Here is a 21,206-nt window from a genome sequence, read left to right on the forward strand (position 1 = left end):
GTGAACAAGATGACTTTCACATCATTGCAGAACTTTGTCCTTTCATAATAAAAGCCTTTTTAATAGCATTATTTCAAAAAGTCCTGTAACATCAACATGACCTTAAAATCGTTTTGTAATTGACAAACAGCTTCAGGCACCAACTGTGGCCATTTTAAATGTCAGGCATGGTGTCTTTTTCAGGAAGACATAGACTTTCACAATAAAAGTCTACAGTTATTTGCAGGAAGTTAATGGACCTTTCTAAACTATGATATTAATAATTAATGTTAAGATCTTAACTCAAGGTTGCATGAGTCTCCTGCAACATGCCCATCTTTCAAAATAAAAGCCTTTTTATTACATTATTTCAAAATAAAAGCCAACAAACTCTAATATATGCTTAAAATTGACTGTCTATTGAGATACAGGTTTAGGCACCATCTGACGCCATTTTAAATGAAAACCTTGTTGTCTTCTCCCAGCCAGAAATATTTGTACTCACACAATAAAGGTCTACGGGTATCTACAGGAAGTTACTGCAGTGTTCCAAAGCATAACAAATATTCAAAATTTAAGTTCAGATCTTAACTCAAGGTAACATGAGTCTCCTGCAGCACATTGCCTTTTCAAAATAAAAGCCTTTTTATTTCATGGTTTCAAAATAAAAGCAAAGAAATGGTAATATTTGCTCATTTCCACCACATTTTTTCCCTTCCAGCCTTTTTAGCAATGCAAATCAGTTTATTCTTTATACATACTGCTTCATTCCTTAAGTTCTTCCCATTTTTCAGTCTTTCCTTCTTTCTTCTATACTTTCTTTAAGAAAACCTTCCTTCAAATATTTCTGGTTTGGTTACACATCATTAACCTTCTGTATTTTTCAGCAATATTTAAACAATTTTTAAACTACACATTCTTTCTGTCTATTCCCTTTTTACTTTTTAACCCACATTTAATTCCTTCAGTTCTTCCTTCCTTCACTTCTATCCTACTACAAAGTTCCTACATTACAGTGTCTTCTTGTATATTAGTGTAACACTTCCTTCTTTAGCAATTCAAATACAATTTATTTCTACTTTATCATATCATTCTCTTTCCACCCTTTTCAGCAATGTTCAATAGTTTTTTAGCTAAACAACTTAAGCATCCAACTCCAGTTTCACATGTCAGCTTCCAGGATTATTCTGCAATGCATTTCAGCAATTTTCAGCAATTCATTTCAGCTTTCAGCATTCACACACATTTTCTGCAGGAAATGAATTTGTCTAGTTATTAAAATTAATCATAAAGATAGAAAATAATGTTTGTACCTACTGTAATTTGCATTTGTGGATGTGAAACTTAGCCAAAAGGAATAAAAGGTTAATCAAGAAATATAACCCTTCATATTCAGTCAAACATACCAAAGAAAACATTCAATTTAATTCAGTTTTTATTTGTATAGTGCCAAGGTGAGTGTTGTGGCAAAATCATTGGATGAGCAATAAGGAGAGTGCAGACAGACTGTCTTTTTCTGAATGTATTTCTTGCAAGAAAGGAGCAAAACAGAATAGAACACAATCAGTCAGACAGAGTCACAGTCTTCCCCAGTGCTTCGTTGTTGCTCAGCTCCTATTACGCTGAGGCATGCAAAGTAAATGCAAATAATCATTCACATAATCAGATAATTAAGTCTGTACTTCACTATTGTTTTACAAAGTGATTCCCTAATAAGGCTATATTCTAAAACTCTATATTCTCATTCGACAGTTAACCCTCCATCCTAGGCATGCTCTGTTATACTTGTCCCTTCCTCACACCTAGGAGCTCCTTGGTGAACTCTGTGAGTCAACCTGTAAATGAAAAACTGTGAAACCTGAAAAACCAAGAATATAGTAAGAAACAATAAAAATAATAATCAGTAAGAATAATCAATCATTGAAACTCATCTTTCCATTTTAGTGGATGGAGGGGAGAGAAAAGAACAGCAACAGTAAACAACAAGGAGACACCTGCAGAAAGTACAGAGAGAGAGAACAGGGGGGGGGGGGGGGGGGGGGGGGGGGCAGTTGTCTGCCACAGTTCTGGCAGCTCAGATTCCAAGAAGAGCTCATGAACATCAGAGCTACTCCCCCTGAGGACTTATTTCTGAATTTTCTGGCTACTTGGCTTCTTCCACAGATTTACTGGCTATTTAGATCAAGGAGGCACGTAACAAAGTGAGGCCCCGCATAAGAGAGAAACGCTCAGGTGTCCTTGTGCGAATTACACAAATTAATATCTGAATATTATTTATAAACCTTGTGATTGTATTTCAGGGCTATTGTACTGCACTCAGCCATGAGAGTTGTCCCCATACTTGACCAGCTGAGAAAAGGCCTGCAACTGTATGACCTGCTCAAGGTTATGAAGACACACCTGGACCTTTGCCACTGTTTGTTCCAGGGGAAGATGATAGGGTATATACATTTGTCTTTGATTGGTTGTTCCCATTAAATTTTGTTTAGTATAAGAAATAGTGTTGTAGAGCTGCACCCTTTGTGGTTTATTGTTTTTGTAGGTGGATGTGGCCTTCATCCTGGAAAAGTCCCAACCTGATTTCAGTGAGACGGGCTCTCTGAAATACTGTAGAGAAATAAACATCATGAATTTTTTCTAAGACTTCCTACAAGAAATTGAGGATTGTAGCATGTTTGAGCTGGTACACAGTTACTGATCTGTTAATCTTTTTTTTTTTTTTTAGTTCATACTAACACCCATCTCTCATTTTAGAAGAAGATAGTCGGAGTGATGAGTTCCACAGCAACTGATAGTTGGCAGAATCATGCAGTGGCAGACAGGACAGGCACATTAGCCTGTTCTGCTAAGTGAGAAGCAGGACTTCTGATCATACAATTTGTTTTCCAACAGTAAGCACGTGTAGTTGCACAATTACGTTTCCAGTTGATCATCTGATAGCATTCATTGAATTCAAGAACATTATAGAAACAGCCATATTTCATGAGCAGTCCTTTTATAGGGTGTGAGCTATTTGACCATTCTTGATGGAATTTCAGGGGATATTCATGTTCACTTATTTTGATGTCTGTTTTGTGGTTATTTTTCTGATGTTTTACCATGTTTAGTATTAAAATGAATGGGCTGTTACAAATACTCTTAAAGCTAAACTGGTTTGTGTGTGTGTTGTCTACTTTTAAATGTTCAACATGTTCAAATTTATTATTTTAACAATGTAAAAATCCCTAAATTTAACTGGAATTATAATGCATTCACTATATGAACCATAGGAAGAAGTTGGACACACAGATACTATGCAATCATAGCGCAGATAAATAGTTGTGCAGGCACATTACACACTACAAAAGGCAGATAGATGGTAAAAATGATCATTTCCTATGTCACATTTCAAAATAAATGTGGATCCAACATTTTTTAAATTCAATTTGCTAACATTGTGGGATACAGCAATTTGTCATATTTTTGTAAAATACTCAAATACTGTGACTTTACCCAGAGACTTTCAATGTACTGAACCATTGATACATAGAAGTCTGCCATATGATTCAAATGGTGCAGGGGGATTGATGATGGACTTCACAGTTTCCATTGCAACTGGAGACAGAGGACACCCATTTTCTGGGACTTGAACTTCTTCAGTGACACCATCAAATGTCTCCCAGTCAGTACCAAACAACTCTGGGTTCTACAAAGGTTCGTTTTAAGTGTAGATTATTAAACAAACCTGCATGTCTTCTTCAGTTTCATCAGCAGGATTCTGCATGTGTCCCAAAACCCAGAACTGGTTAGGGGTGAGTCCACCTTCAGATTTCAAAGGATGATTGTCTGTAAAGGTGTGAATTGCTTCTGCCAGCCAAGGGAGGAACACAATGTGTATAAAACATACGCACAGTGTCATAAAAATCCAGAAGGCCATCTTTCTCAAGGCTGTGAAGCACCTCATAGTAAAGCTGGGTTACACTGGTCCAGACATCTCGCCAGACGCTCAATCCTAAATCAGACAAAATTTACCCATGCCAACAGGAAAGCATTAACACATTTAATTACTTAATTAATAACCAATTTATTTTTCCCTGTTAGCTTTACTATTTATTACTAAACAATGCAGTTACTGTTCATATTTTCTCCTAGGTCTATTTCAAAATAGCTGATAGCTTATAAAGATTTCTTTTGTATTCTGCAATGTGGTTAGTTCATGCCTGAGTTGGGATTCTTTCTGACTGTTAAAGATGTCTCAAATGACAGTTTCTTGCCATTTTTTTTTTACATATAATGATGATAACCTTTGATTGTGTAGACTTTTCCCAGTGATGAAGCTGCTTCTTCCAGTCCTTTTCACACTGAATATGGTTTCAGCTATTGCCACATTTTCAACCCCTTCATGACCCCTGACTCTCTAAAGTAGAGGAAAGTCTCCATCTGGTACATGATCTGCACACACAGACAAACACTAATGTTTGCAACACATTAGGTTCAAAATAACATTAAAAAAATCTCACAAGATATCTTAGTAATGAGCAATGATACACCTTTCTGGAGAACTCCCCTATTGCCCCAAATAAGACAATGTTGTACCTAGGAAGAAAACAAATGTTCAACAAAACCTTCATTTTCAATTAAAGCTCCAGTAATATTCACTTACCTGATGATTTGTGCCCACGTCTACTAAGGACAAAAGATGCTGTACACACCATATCCTTCTGACAATGTACCCAAGCATGTGCCTGAATATAGTAGATTCGCTGACTCTCAGCAGGTGTGCAGTACAAGAAATTGGTAAGGGCATGTCAATCAGATGGGCCAGCAGATCTTCAGAGGCCACTGCTCACTACTGTTATGAGAGAATGGGGTCCATCTTAAGAAAGGGCTATGTCAAGTTTGCCTTGGAACAAGAACAAGTCAATGAAGAGGTCAAAATAAACACCTCCTGATTCACAATATACTGGAAATTGTCCGCATCCAAATGTGGCTGACCTACAACCTCACTTATTCTTGATGCAACACGTCTCATTAATTGTCAGCAGTGATTCCTGTAAATATCAGATCACTCAGACTATTATCATTCAAGTAGCTTTCCTAATAAATGGTTTGATATCTGCTTTCACATTAAACTTTCAAGCTTTTCATGTCACCATGTAACCTTCCATGCGTTTCAAAGAAAGGTAAACACTCAGATGTATGCCAGGTAGATTAGTCTGGCATCGATTAAACTCACCAAGAAACCCCGACCCGCTTAATCTAAAACACATTGTCTAAGTTGTTACTCTCGCCGACACACAATAGAAATGCACTTTGCATTGGTTCCCAATACCAACGTAGGAAGAAAACCACAACAATATGATGGAAATACACTACCTCAATTTGTTCCAAGTTCGTGTTATTTTCTTCGTCTGACATTTTGGCGCCATGAAGTTGAACGCGCCTTGAACGCATGAACAGTCAGTGTAATCAATGTGTCTTCTTCTTAATACATGCCTGTGACCCCGTGATGTCTTTTTGACAGTAGAGTACGGTTGAAGAAATTGCATAAAATTGCAGTTCATATTTGTATCTTTTTAAACAGAAATGAATTTCTGACAGAGGAAATACACACTACATAATTTATATATGATTTGACGTATACAAGAGCTTACAAAATTTTCATTTATGCACACTATAGACTAACATGCACTCACACACATCAAAGCCACACTATGCTGAAAATGTTTTTCCTGTCTGCATGTGAAGGAAGAAATGATGTATATTTTATCCTTCACTTTATCCTCTGGCTACCAGGTCATCTCAGACCTCAAAGAAGGCTCAAAAGAGCCTGTCAGTGGACTCTTCACAGCTCGTCCAGCAGACTATACCCCTGCTTGTGCCCAATGTTCAATTCAGTTCAGTTCATTTATTTGTAATACATTAACCTCAAGGCACTTCACAAAAAACAAACAAAAACAAATGCCTTATGAGTAAGCACTTGGTGACAGTGGAGAGGAAAGACTCCCTTTAACGGAAGAAACAAAGAAGAAACAAATAGACACTACAGGTTGGTGGGGCCAGTAACTGAACATCAGTAATATACAGCTGCAGGACCAGGGACACCTGCAGAAGGTACAGAGAGAGAGAGAACAGAGAGAGAGGGAGAGAGCACAAACTAGGGGAAAGAGCACAAAGTTAGTGATATTCAATGGTGGAATATGAGGTGGTGTTATGTGTTGGAGAGGAGGAGAGGCGGTAGGACCCAAATGCAGAACACAAGAAGTTTAATCGAGCGACGTCTTGGTCCGAGGAAACCAGGAGAACCAGCGGTGGTGAAGCCAGGGGAGCCGTATAGAGGTAGCACAGCCCCTCAGCTGCCTCGACAGGATACTGGCAGTCTCCCAACACTGAGTGGACCGAAGCAATGGGGGCTAGCATCTGGTCTGCCCTTTGCTCAGTCACAAAGCCAGGTGGATCTGCAAACCCCCTTTCCAGCATGCCGCAAAAGTCCAAAATCTCTCCGTATCCTTGGGCATTCCAGACAATGTTATCCAATATGTCCAGGAGACCGGAGATCAGCCGGTCCTGCCTGGCGGTGTCCGCTGCATCCATTGTTGGTGTAAGCATTCTGATATGTGTTGGAGAAAAGGAGAGGCAGTAGGACCCAAATGCAGAACCCAACAAGTTTAATCTTTACCTCCTGGGATCATCAGGGTAGGCCTATAGAAAAAGAAACACAAAGAAGAGCCGAATGAAACGGTGGCAAGGGTTAATAAAGTGGTAGCACTTACACAATCTATGTTCATACACGCACTAGGCAATGCTTACGCATAAACAAAGGGAACAGGGAAGTATATATAGGGAGAACACAAAACATAACAGACAACAGGTTGAAACTGATGAATTCCATTAACTGTGAGTGTTACGCTGCTGGGACCAGTGCAAGGGGAAAGAGGAAGTCGTTTCAGCTAAAACCTGGAATAGTCTTCCTGATGATGTTAGACAAGCCTCATCTCTGGCAATGTTTAAGTCCAAGCTAAAAACCTTTCTTTTTAGTGTGGCATATAACATATGACCAGACTATCCCTGACAGTGTTTTATCCAAACCGATCTATCTGCACTCAGTTTCCTCTAATATTAATTTTTAACTTTTTATTATTATGTATTTTTTCTTTTTTTAAAACTGTCTTGTCACTACTTTTGTCCAGTTGGGGGAGACAATCGGACTCACGGTCAGTACTCGTAAGTTGATTAGGTTAGGAACCTTCGATCTAAAGCCAATTGGGTCAGGGACTCAGGGATTAGGAACCCAGGCGCTTTAGTGTTATCCTTAGAATACGGGTCTAAAGAGCTGTAGACTTAAATAAGGGGTTTGGAACCTCCAGCTGTAGTCTACTCGATCCTAGACGTAAGAGTCCGGGACTCAGGATCGTCTCCGCAGATAGTCTGTGTTGAGGTACTTTTAGTCCATCAGGGATGGGACAAACTGAAAGTAGGGGACCCTCAAATATGGGTCAGCGTGGTCCGATAGTCGATATCATAAGGGGCAAATATGGTGACAAAGCGGTGGCATGCCTTTTTATTTTTAACCTGTCTTTTATTTCTGTAAAGCACTTTGAATTACTCTGTGTATGAATTGTGCTATATAAATAAACTTGCCTTGCCTTGCCTTCAGAGTAAGGGTCCCCGGCAGGAAGTCCCAGAGGTGAACCATGACAGGTGGGAAGAGAGAAGGGGAGGGAGGGGTTACGGTACGGTAGGGGATCTCAGTACACTTATGCAAAGTCCTCGGGCAGTCTAGGCCTATAGCAGCATAACTAAGGGATGGTTCAGGGTTACCTGAAGCCAGCCCTAACTACACGCTTTGTTAAAGAGGAAGGTTTTAAGTCTAGCCTTAAAAGTACAGGGAGTATCTGCCTCCTGAACCCAGACCAGGAGCTGGTTCCACAGAAGAGGAGCTTGATAGCTTTCTACTTTTGGAAACTCTGGGAACCACAAGTAGTCCTGCCCAAGGCTGTAGAAACTGTGTTTCCAGATGTATTACCAAAAATCGTCGGCCAAATTTGAATAGTCACAATAAACTAGAAAGGGTGTCCTTTCCAATGATACCTGCTTATCAATATAACCCTTAAAATGTAAGTGCAACAGCTAGTTTAATTTGGGTATGCAAAAGGAGGGTAGGTAACTGTTTAAAGGACATGCTATATCTTGGTCAAAAATAACTCCCAAGGTTTCTCACAGTAGTGCTGGAGGCAGGGCTATGCCATCTAAAGTAGCTATATTGTTAGAAAAGCTATTTCTGAGGTTTGTAGACCCAAATACAATAACTTCTGTTTTCTCTGAATTTAGAAGTCAAAAGGCCATCCAGGCCTCTTCAAGACATGCTTGAAGTCTGGCTAACAGGTTTGTTTCATCACATTTTACAGATACACACAGCTGAGTGTCATCTGCATAGCAGTGGTAATTATTGGATAGCAATGGTAATTAATACCTCTTAATATTAATATTGCATGTAACATATGCTAGAGTATGGAAAAAAAATCATAATCACAATTATTTTGGTCATTTTTGAAATCACGATTATTTTACATGATTACTCATTTGCTTTGGAAATATGTTGCATTTATTGAACAAAATAAATTCTACTTAAATAATATAAAGTATATTCAAATGTATAAATAGCATAAAAAATAAAGACAAATAAGATCAACCGTTTAGTGCACTTCCACAATCTCTTAAAAACAAGCAAATAAAATACAAATATCAGATCATAATAAATAAATTAGACAGAAATAAGCTTGCTCATGTATGTGCCTATAGTGAAGGTGTGGGGTTGTTCATTGTTCTTTCTGTTTCTTTTTTTATTGGTTAGTCATATGTCAGTCTGTGTTTAAATTTTAGATGGTTGAAAAGATTTGTGGTGTTACCAAGCGGTGCCGACACCACCACATAGCAAATCTTGCACATAATATGTTTTTGATCCAATAACGGAATTGTTTCTACCTCTTTTGTTGACCAAAAACGTCTGTGGTTGCTCTCTTTCTGCCGTCTTCACTTGCGCTGATTTTTAAATGCCGCCAGATACCACATGCGTGACTTGTTTCGCCAGCAGTGTAGGCCAGTGGTCATCTTTTCAAAGCCAAGATCACTTTTCATGTCAGACAAAAGCAAAGATCTACCATATCTTTTAGAAGTTTAAAAAATAAAATCCCATACAGAAGATCAATTGTGGAAGAATGGTTTACCTTTTACTATTAAAACATTTTGATGACAAATGTGACAGCTGATGTACAAATATATAACACAATACTGAAAACCTATATACAAATATTATTTACTGCAGTTTATATTGGCCATCAACAAAAACTAAAGCATCATGTCCAATTGACAATACAGAGAAGAATCACTTCATCACACTGACAACCATCACACTGTGTGATGGTTGTGCCTGCAGCATCACATAATGCACTGTAGTTAGGTTCATAATTAGAGACACAGAGTCTCATACAATCAGAAAGGTGCTTGTCAGTCAGACAGGTCCTGTGCTTTGATTTTATTATTTTCATCTAGATATGTGGAGCCAAAAAATATGCTTTGATCTTTACAGCACAGGAGGAGAGAACAAGAAACTTCTCTCTGTTCACAAGACCCCAAAAGTGACTGTCGTTAGCCCTTGCTTGTAATTCAGTGTTATTTTGCAGTTCAATAATTTCCATGTCCACACCATTTGGCAAGGAAAACACCTCCTGAAACTTAACAGCGACTGGCTCTGTGTCAGATGGCATGAATGGGTTTCTGATGAATCACACAATGTCCTCCATTTTATGCATTTCATGAAAACACCTGTCAAATTCAGCCCTCAGATTATCCAGATGGCATGACATTGTGTGAAAGTCTCTTCATGTTTGGGAAATGTTTTCAGTTTTTCAACTGAGAAATACACAGACGGAGTTTGGCCTTAAACAGCGCCAGTCATGTGCGTCACATCTCTGTCTTTACCTTACAACTGCACTGAGCTCACTCATTTTGGCTGTCAGGTCTCTGAGGAATCCCAGGTCAAGTAGCCACACATTATCCAACAGTTCTTTATGATTCTCATTACGTGACTCCAGGAAGAAGCAGATCTCAGGCAACAGGTCAATGAACCGCTGCAGCACTTTGCCACGACGTAGCCAGCGCATGTCAGCATGCAGAATCAAATCACCGTAAACAGTTTCAACCTCGTTGAGCAATGACTTAAATAAACAGTGCTGAAGTCCCTTCATCCTGATGAAATTCACAATCCTTGTCACCAGTGCCATTACATGAGAAAAGCCCACAGTTTTACTAACAGGCATTTGCTGCTGGATAACACAATTGTAATTGAAAAAATGCGGAAAATCTGGATCTTTACAGTATAGTGCAATAAATCCAGAGTGTGTGCCCAACATAGCTGGTGCCCCATCTGTTGTTACAGCCACTAACTTATGAGTGTGCCCTGGACCAAGTGGCACACTTGCAATTGCATGCTTGATATAATCTTTGTTTTTAAAATGAATAAGGTGCAGTTATCGCCTCCTTAAACAGCTCTCCATCGGTAAAGGGTTGCTTGTGTTTAGCCAAAAGGTGACTGAAACGAAACAAGGCCTCAGTTGCTGCCTTGTTTTTGTCCAGTGGCTTGCTAAAAAGTAGCTGCTGGGCCTTCAGTGCAGACTTCAGCTCACTGATTTTGCTGGTCTGCAGGGCGCTTTTAGGTGGGTAGTTCTCGCTGAACTTGGGGTGACTTGTGATGTGATGGTGCTCCAAGTTGCCTTTTTTTGCGAGAGCAGCAGCTTGATGACAAATTAGGAAAACAGGCTTGTCTTTCACTAAAATGAACAAAAAAATCATGTTCCCATTCAGAATGAAAGTTATACGTTTTTGATATTTTTCTGCATTTTTCCTCCATCTTGACTGCTAGCCAAACCACGCTCTTCTTCTTCTGGTGAAATTTGTCAGAGTGTACATGGTGTAGCCAACCCAAAATCGAAATCAAAATTTCATTAATTGCACAGCCCTAGTAAGTGGTCACATAGCAACAGCTTTTTCAACAATTTTAGAAATAAAGTATAGGTTGGATAATGGTCTATAGTTAGCTAGGACTCCTGGATCAAGACTAGGCTTTTGAGAAACAGTTTGATTACTACAATCTGAGGTACATAGCCTGTTACCAGAGATAAATTAAGATAAAAACAACAAATCCCTTATGAGCAAGCACTTGGCGACTTGGCCAAGTTTTTCCTTGGCAAGAGGAAAAACTCCCTTGAACAGAAGAAAAAACCTCCAGCAGAACCGGGCTCAGTTTGGGCGGCCACCTGCCTCGACCGGTTGGGGTGAGTGGATAGAGCAGAGAGAAAAGAACAGCAACAATAAACAACAAATAGACACTGCAGGTTGGTGGGACCAGTAACTGCACATCAGCAATATACAGCTCCAGGACCAGGGACACCTGCAGAAAGTACAGAGAGAGAGAGAACAGAGAGAGAGGGAGAGCAGCATAACTGAGGGATGGTTCAGGGTTACCTGAAGCCAGCCCTAACTATATGCCTTGTCAAAGAGGAAGGTTTTAAGTCCAGCCTTAAAAGTACAGAGAGTGTCTGCCTCCTGAACCCAGACTGGGAGCTGGTTCCACAGGAACCAGCAGCTTGATAGCTAAAGGCTCTGCCTCCCATTCTGCTTTTGGAAACTCTGGGAACCACAAGTAGGCCTGCACTCTGAGAGCAAAGTGGTCTATTGGATAACCCTCAATACCATGACTGAGGTGATTCCCTTGAGGAAGGTACCGAACCCCCATCTTCTCCCCGGGCGCCACAGCAATGGCTGCCCACTGCCCCGGGTGTGTGTTCACGTTGTGTGTGTTCACTGCTGTGTGTGTGCACTTGGGTGGGTTAAAATGCAGAGGGGAATTTCCCGGTTTGGGATCAATAAAAGTAGTTCTTAATCTTAACCTTAATCTTAATGTGCATTCTTTGAGTTGTCCTAATGTTCTACTTTTTTTGCAGGATATGCATGAAAATGAGGCTAAAGAACTGTGTCAGGGACTGAGCAGTTAGACACAGGACACAAAGAATAAATTTGAAACAATGAGGGTTTATTCACCCTTGAAAAAATGTTTACAAAAATACAAAAAATGATCAATTATCAACTAAAGCATTCTAAATAAGGTCAATAAAGGATCAATCAATCAATCGATCAATTAAAAACTTTATTTGCCCCCTAGGGGGGAACTCAGAAAAAATATAACCCAAACAATCTTAACAGAGAGCAAACTAGCACAAACCAAAAATCTCCTAACTTAAACTGACACACTGGGGAACATATATACCGGGTGGCCAAACCAGTGTAAGACACACAAGGGAACAGACACAAGACAACTACTAAATAATCTACAAATAAACACTAAAACAATTTCCAAACTAATGTAACTCCTATTAATGAAGAAACAAAGTTGATGTAACAGATAATACTCCAAAGTAATTACATGAATCAAACTAAACATCTCCCTCATAATTCCCCCCTGCTCCTGGGGCAGCTATTGATATAGTCCAAATGAGGCAGAAAGTAATTAAATATCCCCATGGCTTCAGTCCAATCTTTTGCTGCAAATTGCTGACACCCCGGGATAAGCAGTACAATAACTCAAAAGAAAGAAACTTATATTACCACAACTTTTAACCAACACACTTAACATTTGGCAACTACAAAATTAATCAAATGTGCATGCTCTATTGATCAATTGTGTATGCTAACAAAAGAAATCATATATATGTTTTGTAACTCATCTGTAACTCATTCTTAAGGGTGCACTCTAAGTGAAAATAATACAAATGAAACAATACCTAAGTCATTTAGAGGATGGCCAAAACAGACCATCACAAACTGGAACAGGCAATCATGTCTATCTTCATCACAAAGAGGATCAGGTTCATCAAACCAAAGACATCAAGATCGTCATTGAGGGAACAACAGTACTAAATGAGTTGCCCTCAGTTAGAACAGCTTTTGCCATGTTCTTCAGGTTGACAAATGCACTCAACCTCAAATATCCCAAAAAACCTGGATTCACTTTTGAGTTCGTACAGAAAGTCCTGATGGCACTTGATGGGACAAAGATGTCCCTGAAAATTCACAGACTAAGTACCCTCCTGCCCAGTTGGCCAGGGGCCTCATGTACACAGACATCAGCATTGCTACCGATTTGTGATGTCATTTGTGGGCTAAAATAATCTTTAACAAGAATCAACTGGTTGATATATTCACACTGCACACCAGTGGTAAATGGTCTTATAGCACTTGTTTACACTCAAGTGTACTCAAAGTACTTTTACACTATTTGTCCATTCAGCCACTCGCTCACACAAACATTCATACATTCATACACTGGTGGAGCAGGCACCAGGGGCAACTTGGGGTTCAGTGTCTTGCCCAGAGACACTTTTGGCCTGTGGACCAGGGAAGCCAAGGATCAAACCTCCAGCCCTCTGGCTCATGTTCAACCTGCTCTACCTCCTGAGCCACAGCCCAACCTAATGTCAGATTGTCTCTTTTCCATAGACTTCACTACAACTCCAAAGAGATGGTCGTAGGATAAAAAATATTGACCATTACAGCAGCCAGTAAACAATGTGTTTATTTGGAAAACTCAAGTTATACTGAAGGAGACTATGTCCTTGTAAATCTAATAAGAGTTCAACAAATACAATTTGTTCTGAATGTTTTTGAGTACTCATTGATCAATATGCATTTAAAAACATTAATTTAGTTAGCTAAACATTTTAAATAATTCATCCATCCATCCATTATCCTTATTCCTAACCAGGGTCACAGGGGTCTGCTGGAGCCTATCCCAGCTCTATTTTGGGTGAAAGTCAGGGGGACACACTAGACAGGTCAACAGTCCATCACAGGGCCACATAGAGACAAACAACCATGGGAAATGAGCAATGAGCAGCTGGACATTCCTGCTAAACAAACTCTTTGAACTAACAAGACATCTTCAAGTTCCATCAAGCTGAAGCTAAATTCTATATTAAGAAGTGGACAAACAGTATGGCATGGATAATAATAAAACCCTTAGACATTTATATAACACAAAGATGTGTTTGTGCATGGAGAATTGAGGGAAAAAATAAGAGTGGAACATCTCATCAGATAACAGGCCATCCATGATTCATTATACAACCTAAAAATGCACCTAAATATTCTTTAAATCGAAATTAATAAAGTAGAAAATTAATAGAAAGAGTTGGACAGGCATTACTGTAATCTACAGACTATGGGCGGAAGCATCTCCTTCTTTCAAGCGTGGCGTTTTTTGTTCTAGTATGTTTGCACGTAGTATATTTTGCTCTCCAGTCCAGTAGGCGCCGTTATTCCACAGCCGCCAATAAACATCAGAACAAGACGAGCTAGAAAGAAGATCAAAATGGCGACGCTAGCAGAGAGGATGGAGGTAAGGTCGTTCAATGGGAAATGCGCTAAAGTCATCTAACTTTTCTTTCTATTGATCTTCTTTTATCACGGTTCCAGTATTTCGTGAAATATGTTCCAAATTGTTATGCAGTCTTAGCACACAGGTTTTTTCACTATATACGCCATGAGTAGTGGTGCATCCATCTTAACGTTAGCTAACGTTATTTTGCTGAAACATCTGTCGTTATCATTAATTCGTTTAGCGTCACAATTCATTGAAGTACTGTAATCATTCCACATTTCTGTTTCAGCTGAAGGTGAATGCTAGCAAAGAGATGTGAGACAAAACATTATTTTAGTTTGTCTAGTCAGTTGGCAATGGGACCGCGTGGGTACGTGTTAGCCTCGGAGCTAACATTAGTGCTACTTCAGGTGTGGATGCTGCATCTGTTTTTATCTGTTCTGTTAAACTGTTAACTCGTTTTGGCCGCACACCAGTTGTGTCCTTTTAGTATTTTGGTTACGTTATCGGCATCACATACATTTTACTACCTCCTTCTTAGCCGACGAAAGCAAAAGGTCGATGTTAATTACTAGCATGGTCTTAAAAACTAACATGCTTGTAGGTAACGTTAAGTTAGCCATATTAAAACCAACAGTTCCTTATAAGTTGGCTCTTCTGGGTGTAGAGGCATGGTATGTCATGGTAAATCAAAAGTGACACTTACTGCCTGTGTGGGTTTAGAAATGGCTCGTAACAATTCTCGAGGAAGGCCAAGCTCAGTCACAGTAGTTAGCTTACTGCCGGCCACATGGTCCTTTTTTGTGCTGGTCCTACACACAGCAAACTGTTAACGTTGAAACTGTCGCACACCTTGCGTTTATAATATGTAACGTTATATTGTGTAGTTGATTTATTTATTTTTTTGCCGTTGCTTAATATGTTGATTTTTTTTTTTTTTCAAACAAATCTTGGTTTTGTCGAGTTGGCGCTCATTGTGAAGACAGATTTGAGAGATTTTGTTGTAAGAGCATTGAGACTCATGTAATTAAATCTTTATACTGGCTACTAGCTACCTACAGAATAGCTTGTAAAGTACTACTCCTAGTTTGTAAATCACTCACCGATATATTCACATCTAACCTGAAAACTGCTGTATCACAATCTCCACAATTCCAACAGAAACTGAAGAACAGAGTTGTTCACTGCTGCATGCCGCTATGTAAATTAATTTTAAACAATATAGAGAAGGGCATGTAAGTTACATGCTCAATAAGACATGCCCTCAGAACTACAAACTGATGAGACCAGGTATAGCCATCTGCTTCATACCCATGTGTGAATGTGCTGTGAAGTCGTCTGTGGCCAGTGGTTCTCAGCAGTAAATGAAGGGATAAAGGCCCTGCTGTTATCATAGATGACTCACTATGTAACACACACTTTCTCTCTCTAGTAACTCAACAGAACTTTACAAACCTGTTTGATTATTGTCCCCTTTCAATTATTTATATCTCTGTGGGATGCAGTACCTGAAATGGCCATTCTGTCTTCTTTTACTTTTGGTCAAACTTGGAGACATCTTGTTTAAGACTTGTTGATTTGTTCAAGGTGGTGAGTGGAGTTTGCCTTTAATACTATGTGTTGGAACAGACATGTTGCACATGGGCTTTTCAAAATGTATTGTTTTGTTTTTTTAAACTGGTCATTATGTTGTGTTTATGTAAACTGATCCCAGAACGTTTGATTGGGTACAATGTGTTAGAGTGGATTAGTGGACTGTTGTTTATTGCATTTCTGAGTTGAGAATGAAATTTTTACACATCTTGCAAGCTGACTTTGTTTTATTAATAAGAAGTTTATCCGATAAAACAAATTTCACATCAGACTGTAAATGTTTGTCTTTAAGGTTTCTCAGGGAGAGAGTTCAGCCAAGCCTGCAGCTGAAGATATGACGTCAAAGGACTACTACTTTGACTCATACGCCCACTTCGGCATCCATGAGGTACTTCTTAAAGTTGAGCAAAATGCTGTCCCCTCAGATTCAAATGATCAAACCATTTTTTGCCAGAGGTTGACTTTTTTTCTGGCGCTGTAGGAGATGCTGAAAGATGAGGTTCGCACTCTGACCTACCGCAATTCCATGTTCCACAACAAGCATCTGTTTAAGGACAAAGTGGTGCTGGATGTGGGCAGCGGGACAGGCATACTCTGCATGTTTGCTGCCAAAGCTGGAGCCAAAAAGGTTATAGGGGTATGTGTTAGGTTAAATAAGAACTAATGTAGTTTGTGTGTTCTTTTTAGACTGACTGCACAATGTAATTGCATCCCAAGTTAACAAGGTTTAATCAGTGTTAAGCCTCTTTATAGTGGGTGCATCAGTAGGGAATGCTGAAATTCAAAGGTTCTTTGGCTCTGTCTTGATAGATAGAGTGCAGCAGCATATCTGACTATGCTGTGAAAATCGTCAAAGCCAACAAGCTGGATGATGGTGAGAAAATTATCTGTTCACATGGTAACACATGGGAGTGAGGGGATGAAAATGTTGATGTACCTCATGATCTCTTCATGTATCTCCAGTTGTGACCATCATAAAGGGGAAGGTAGAGGAGGTGGAGCTGCCTGTGGAGGGAGTAGACATCATCATATCGGAGTGGATGGGCTACTGCCTCTTCTATGAGTCCATGCTCAATACAGTCATCTATGCCAGGGACAAATGGCTGGTATGTATGTGTGTGTGTCATTCCCTGCTTTACATCTGAAATGACACAAAACTACACTGATATTTTACCTGCTCCATTTCATAAAAAATTGGAATTAATTCAACCTTGTTAAAACTAAGGTGAACCAATTCAGTTCAATGTATGTAGGATGGTTCTAGTTTTCACTAAAATGAGGGGAAACAAATAGTCAGTGGTATGACTCGTGGTATTAGCTTTAACAAATTCAGTATTGTTTCAGAAAAAAAAAAATACTACACCATAGTTGGTAAATTCATCAAAAACAGCTAAAATCTACAAGTGGCTTTCCTGCAAGATTTTGTCGTTACTTTCAATTTGACCTTGGTAAAGTTTGAACATCTGTGATTTAATGTTTTTTGCTAAAACATACTTTTCGTGTGCATATGATAATTCTTTAGGTCTCTGCAATTGGTATTGTCAGGTTTTTTTTCTAACATGACTAAAAGTCTCTCCCCCCACCAACAGAAGCCAGATGGACTCATTTTCCCAGACAGGGCAACCCTTTATGTCACAGCCATTGAGGACAGGCAGTACAAGGACTACAAAATCCACTGTGAGTAGTCTTTTGGCTCACCCAGCCTAAGCCTATGAGGACAGAGGTTCCCATAGGTAGATGTTCATATGTGACACTGGGGTTTCAGGAGACATGCAGTAGTCCAGTAGTGTTTGGCTCTGGTAGTTTGGCTGTTTTCAGTGAACTGACTGTTTGGACCTGTATTTGTGCCTCTGTCAGGGTGGGAAAACGTGTATGGGTTTGATATGTCATGCATCAAGGAGGTGGCCATTAAAGAACCCCTGGTTGATGTGGTGGACCCCAAGCAGTTGGTCAGTAGTGCCTGTCTCATTAAGGTAGGTTCTGGCATGGCATTGGGACAGAAATGTATTTGTCCTCTACTGAAGTTTTCTTGTTTTCTTATCTGTGTGAAACTTCATATGTTGCGGGTGTTTGTTAATGTAGGAGGTGGACATCTACACAGTGAAGGCAGAGGACCTGACCTTCACCTCACCGTTCTGCCTGCAGGTGAAGAGAAATGACTACATCCATGCCCTGGTCACCTACTTCAACATCGAGTTCACCCGTTGTCACAAGAGGACCGGCTTCTCCACCAGTCAGTCTGCTTTGTAACACACAGTGCACTTAGTGTAATACCGATTCAGACATTATAATAGAGGGGTCTAAAGGTTAACCCATATATATCGAAAAATCAATAATTCAAATAAAAAATCTAATTGTAGAGTTGACATTCACCATAATGATGGATGGCTTTAACACTAGCCCAATATCCAGAGAGAGACTTCTTCTGGAATTTTGTGATATACTCCAGATTTGCTCCATTGTAGTACCAAGAGGTCATCTCATGTATAGATTCTTCTCCCCACAGCAATATTGATGAGATTAAGCAAAATAGGACAGTAGTTTCCAATAATATGTTGAAAGAGTGAGATATTCAAGACCTATAAGATTTGCTGCTCAGGTGCTTTCAATAACTTGTCCATATTGATCACAGTGTAGTATAACCTTTTCTAATTTTGTGTAGTTTATTTGTCATTCTAGTGACTAGATAAGAGCAACATTCAGTCATGTCTATCTGACTCTGCATAACTGCATGAATCAAAGCTTTAACAAATACCGGGGGGGGTTGCTCCCTGCCCTGGCAAGTGTGCTTGTGCTGCCGCGGTCTTATTCATTCCATAGGACGCAACATCTCTCCCACTCGGCAGCATGCCTGTTTGAGGTGCTGCAGTAAATTGGTCGTACTGCTACCTTTGCTAACGGACTTCAAACACACTTTGCAGCGGGTGTTGTTTGTTCTATGTCTGACGCCGCATAACTGAACCAATTCCAAATTACGGATGACAATGTGCCCTTCTTGGGAACAAGTTCTTCCCTGCTCGCTGCCATGTTGTTTGTGTATCTCTAATATGGCTAATGTGTGTGGGGAGGGGCTGAGCCCAGAGGGGAACGTCGGCGGATGTTAAAGAGAAAAACGATTTTCATTCAAACAAGTCGATGTAAACTACACATTCGAGTTAATCGAATAAAATCGGTTTATCGCCCAGCCCTACTTTGAACCTTGACTTGGTTGAAATAAGCATGTGTCAAACTTGTACTTAATAAATTCTGCTTTAACAGCAGCCTATGCATTTTCCCCCTCATAGGCCCAGAGTCTCCTTACACCCACTGGAAGCAGACTGTCTTCTATCTGGATGATTACTTGACTGTCAAAACTGGTGAAGAGATCTTTGGTACCATCAGCATGAAGCCAAATGTCAAGAACAATGTAAGCAATGTTTTAGCATATGGAGTAGCAGTTAAGTCATTTCCTGTCTGGTGCACTTTGAAAGATTAGATTTGCATGCCACTTCATCATTCTATGTGGTTGTTTGCATCTTGTCTGACTTTTTTTGTTGTTGTTTGCAGAGAGACCTGGACTTCACCATAGATATTGACTTCAAGGGTCAACTGTGTGAGATGTCAAAGACATCGGAGTACAGGATGCGTTAGAAATCTCTTTTACCTGTGGTTAGTTTTTAGTAAAGGACAGATGATACGGTTTCACTTGGAGTCTGTACAGTAGTTTGATGCACCCCTGCATTTTTTTTTTTTTTGTCATTTTCTTGTTCAAACTAACAGTATTTAAAAGGTTTTCACATCTTTGGAGTAAACTGCACAGATGTAGTGATTCCTTGTGCTGTAGTAAGTACACAAAACGTGTTTGAGACATGCGCCTGGTATTTTAGGGTTCTTGTCATTTGTGTCTACAAATGACAAGAACCCTGCTGATATGCCTATATGTGGGCATAATATTACTGCTTATTCACTTTTGCCCTTTGTGTAGGTATTACATGACTCAGCTACCGCTATCCCCTTTGTTTGGATTCTGTTGAAGCTGTAGGTGTGTAGCTTCTTGTTTTCCTGTAAACTCAAGAAACTCCACCTCCTGCAGTTAATTAAAACTGACAATGATGCACCTGTTTAGCCCCAAAATAACCATCTATTAAAAATAATACACAGGGTCTGTGTGTGAATTCGGTGCTCAAGGTTCCAGTGACTGGAGAATTACAAACCAGGATCATCAATCAATACTCCAAGGCAAATTAAAGCAGGTCCTACTCTGTACAGTTACCACAGCAACATCTCAGTGCTTCTAAGGTAAAAAATATAGTAAAAGTTAATTCTGCATCATTTTGGAAGTAAACCCAAACTGGAAAAACTAACACTCAAAGGTCTAGTATATCAGCTTTGCAGAGCTGCAACCAGTTAATCATAAATAGAAAACAAATTAGTATAATTAGGCAAAAAAATGTATCTAGAATTTTAATACATTGCACTGTCCACACAGTGTATTTATTAATTTTTAAATCTTTTTCCATTTCATTGTGTGCACCAACAACTCAGTTTAAAAATGACTACACTGAGCATGCATGCTGTCTGGTTTTGGATATACTTTTTTTTTTTTTTGTCACTCCCCCCCCCCCTCAGTGTAAAAAATATATACAGAATACCTCTGTACAAACAGTACGTAATGTGGGTTTCGGGCATAAGCACCAGAGATGCAGCAGACACTCTTGCCAATCCTAACCAAAACCAGAAGTGGCCTGCTGAACCTCTTTCTTACTAGGCCTAAATCGTGTGGATTGCAGCATCTGTTGTGCACCAGTATCTTTTATTATTTGATTTGGATCAGGTCATTCCCTTTTGGACACATACACACTTGTGAATCTTGAGATGTAACTTTCTGATGGGACCAGATCCTGAGGCCTGATTCCAGCTGGTGGTTGGGATACAGTGTCTGAGGCTGCTTGAGTCATTGTGAAAAGTGGTAACCATGCTGACACTGCAGAGACTGCTGTTTTGTATTTGTGTTTTTCTTTGCTGTCTTTAAAAATAAACAAATAAACTAACATTTTGTGTGTGTGTGTGTGTGAGAGAGTGAGACCAGTGTGGTATTTTCCCAATATCTTTAAGGCTCGCCACAGTTTTTCATTAACTCACTGGGTTGCCTAACCAACCTAATAACAGATTTTGACAGATAGTCCAATGTAGCTACCTGATGACCATGGCTACTAGATGTCAATATAGAACAAGCCATTTG

General features: G+C 39.6%; 1 protein-coding gene across 1 annotated transcript; it reads left to right on the plus strand.

Moving 5' to 3' along the window:
- Nucleotides 1-14,338: 14,338 nt before the first annotated feature.
- On the plus strand, nt 14,339-21,003 carry prmt1 (protein arginine methyltransferase 1). The gene is made up of 10 exons (XM_026326000.1): nt 14,339-14,410; nt 16,278-16,373; nt 16,467-16,622; nt 16,796-16,859; nt 16,949-17,091; nt 17,575-17,662; nt 17,843-17,958; nt 18,068-18,218; nt 19,270-19,391; nt 19,532-21,003. The coding sequence occupies exons 1-10, from the start codon at nt 14,384-14,386 to the stop codon at nt 19,613-19,615; spliced, it is 1,047 nt and encodes a 348-aa protein (XP_026181785.1). The 5' UTR covers nt 14,339-14,383; the 3' UTR covers nt 19,616-21,003.
- The last annotated feature ends 203 nt before the right edge of the window (nt 21,004-21,206 follow it).

Source organism: Mastacembelus armatus, chromosome 8 (assembly GCF_900324485.2).
Source record: "Mastacembelus armatus chromosome 8, fMasArm1.2, whole genome shotgun sequence".
Lineage (NCBI taxonomy): Eukaryota > Metazoa > Chordata > Actinopteri > Synbranchiformes > Mastacembelidae > Mastacembelus > Mastacembelus armatus.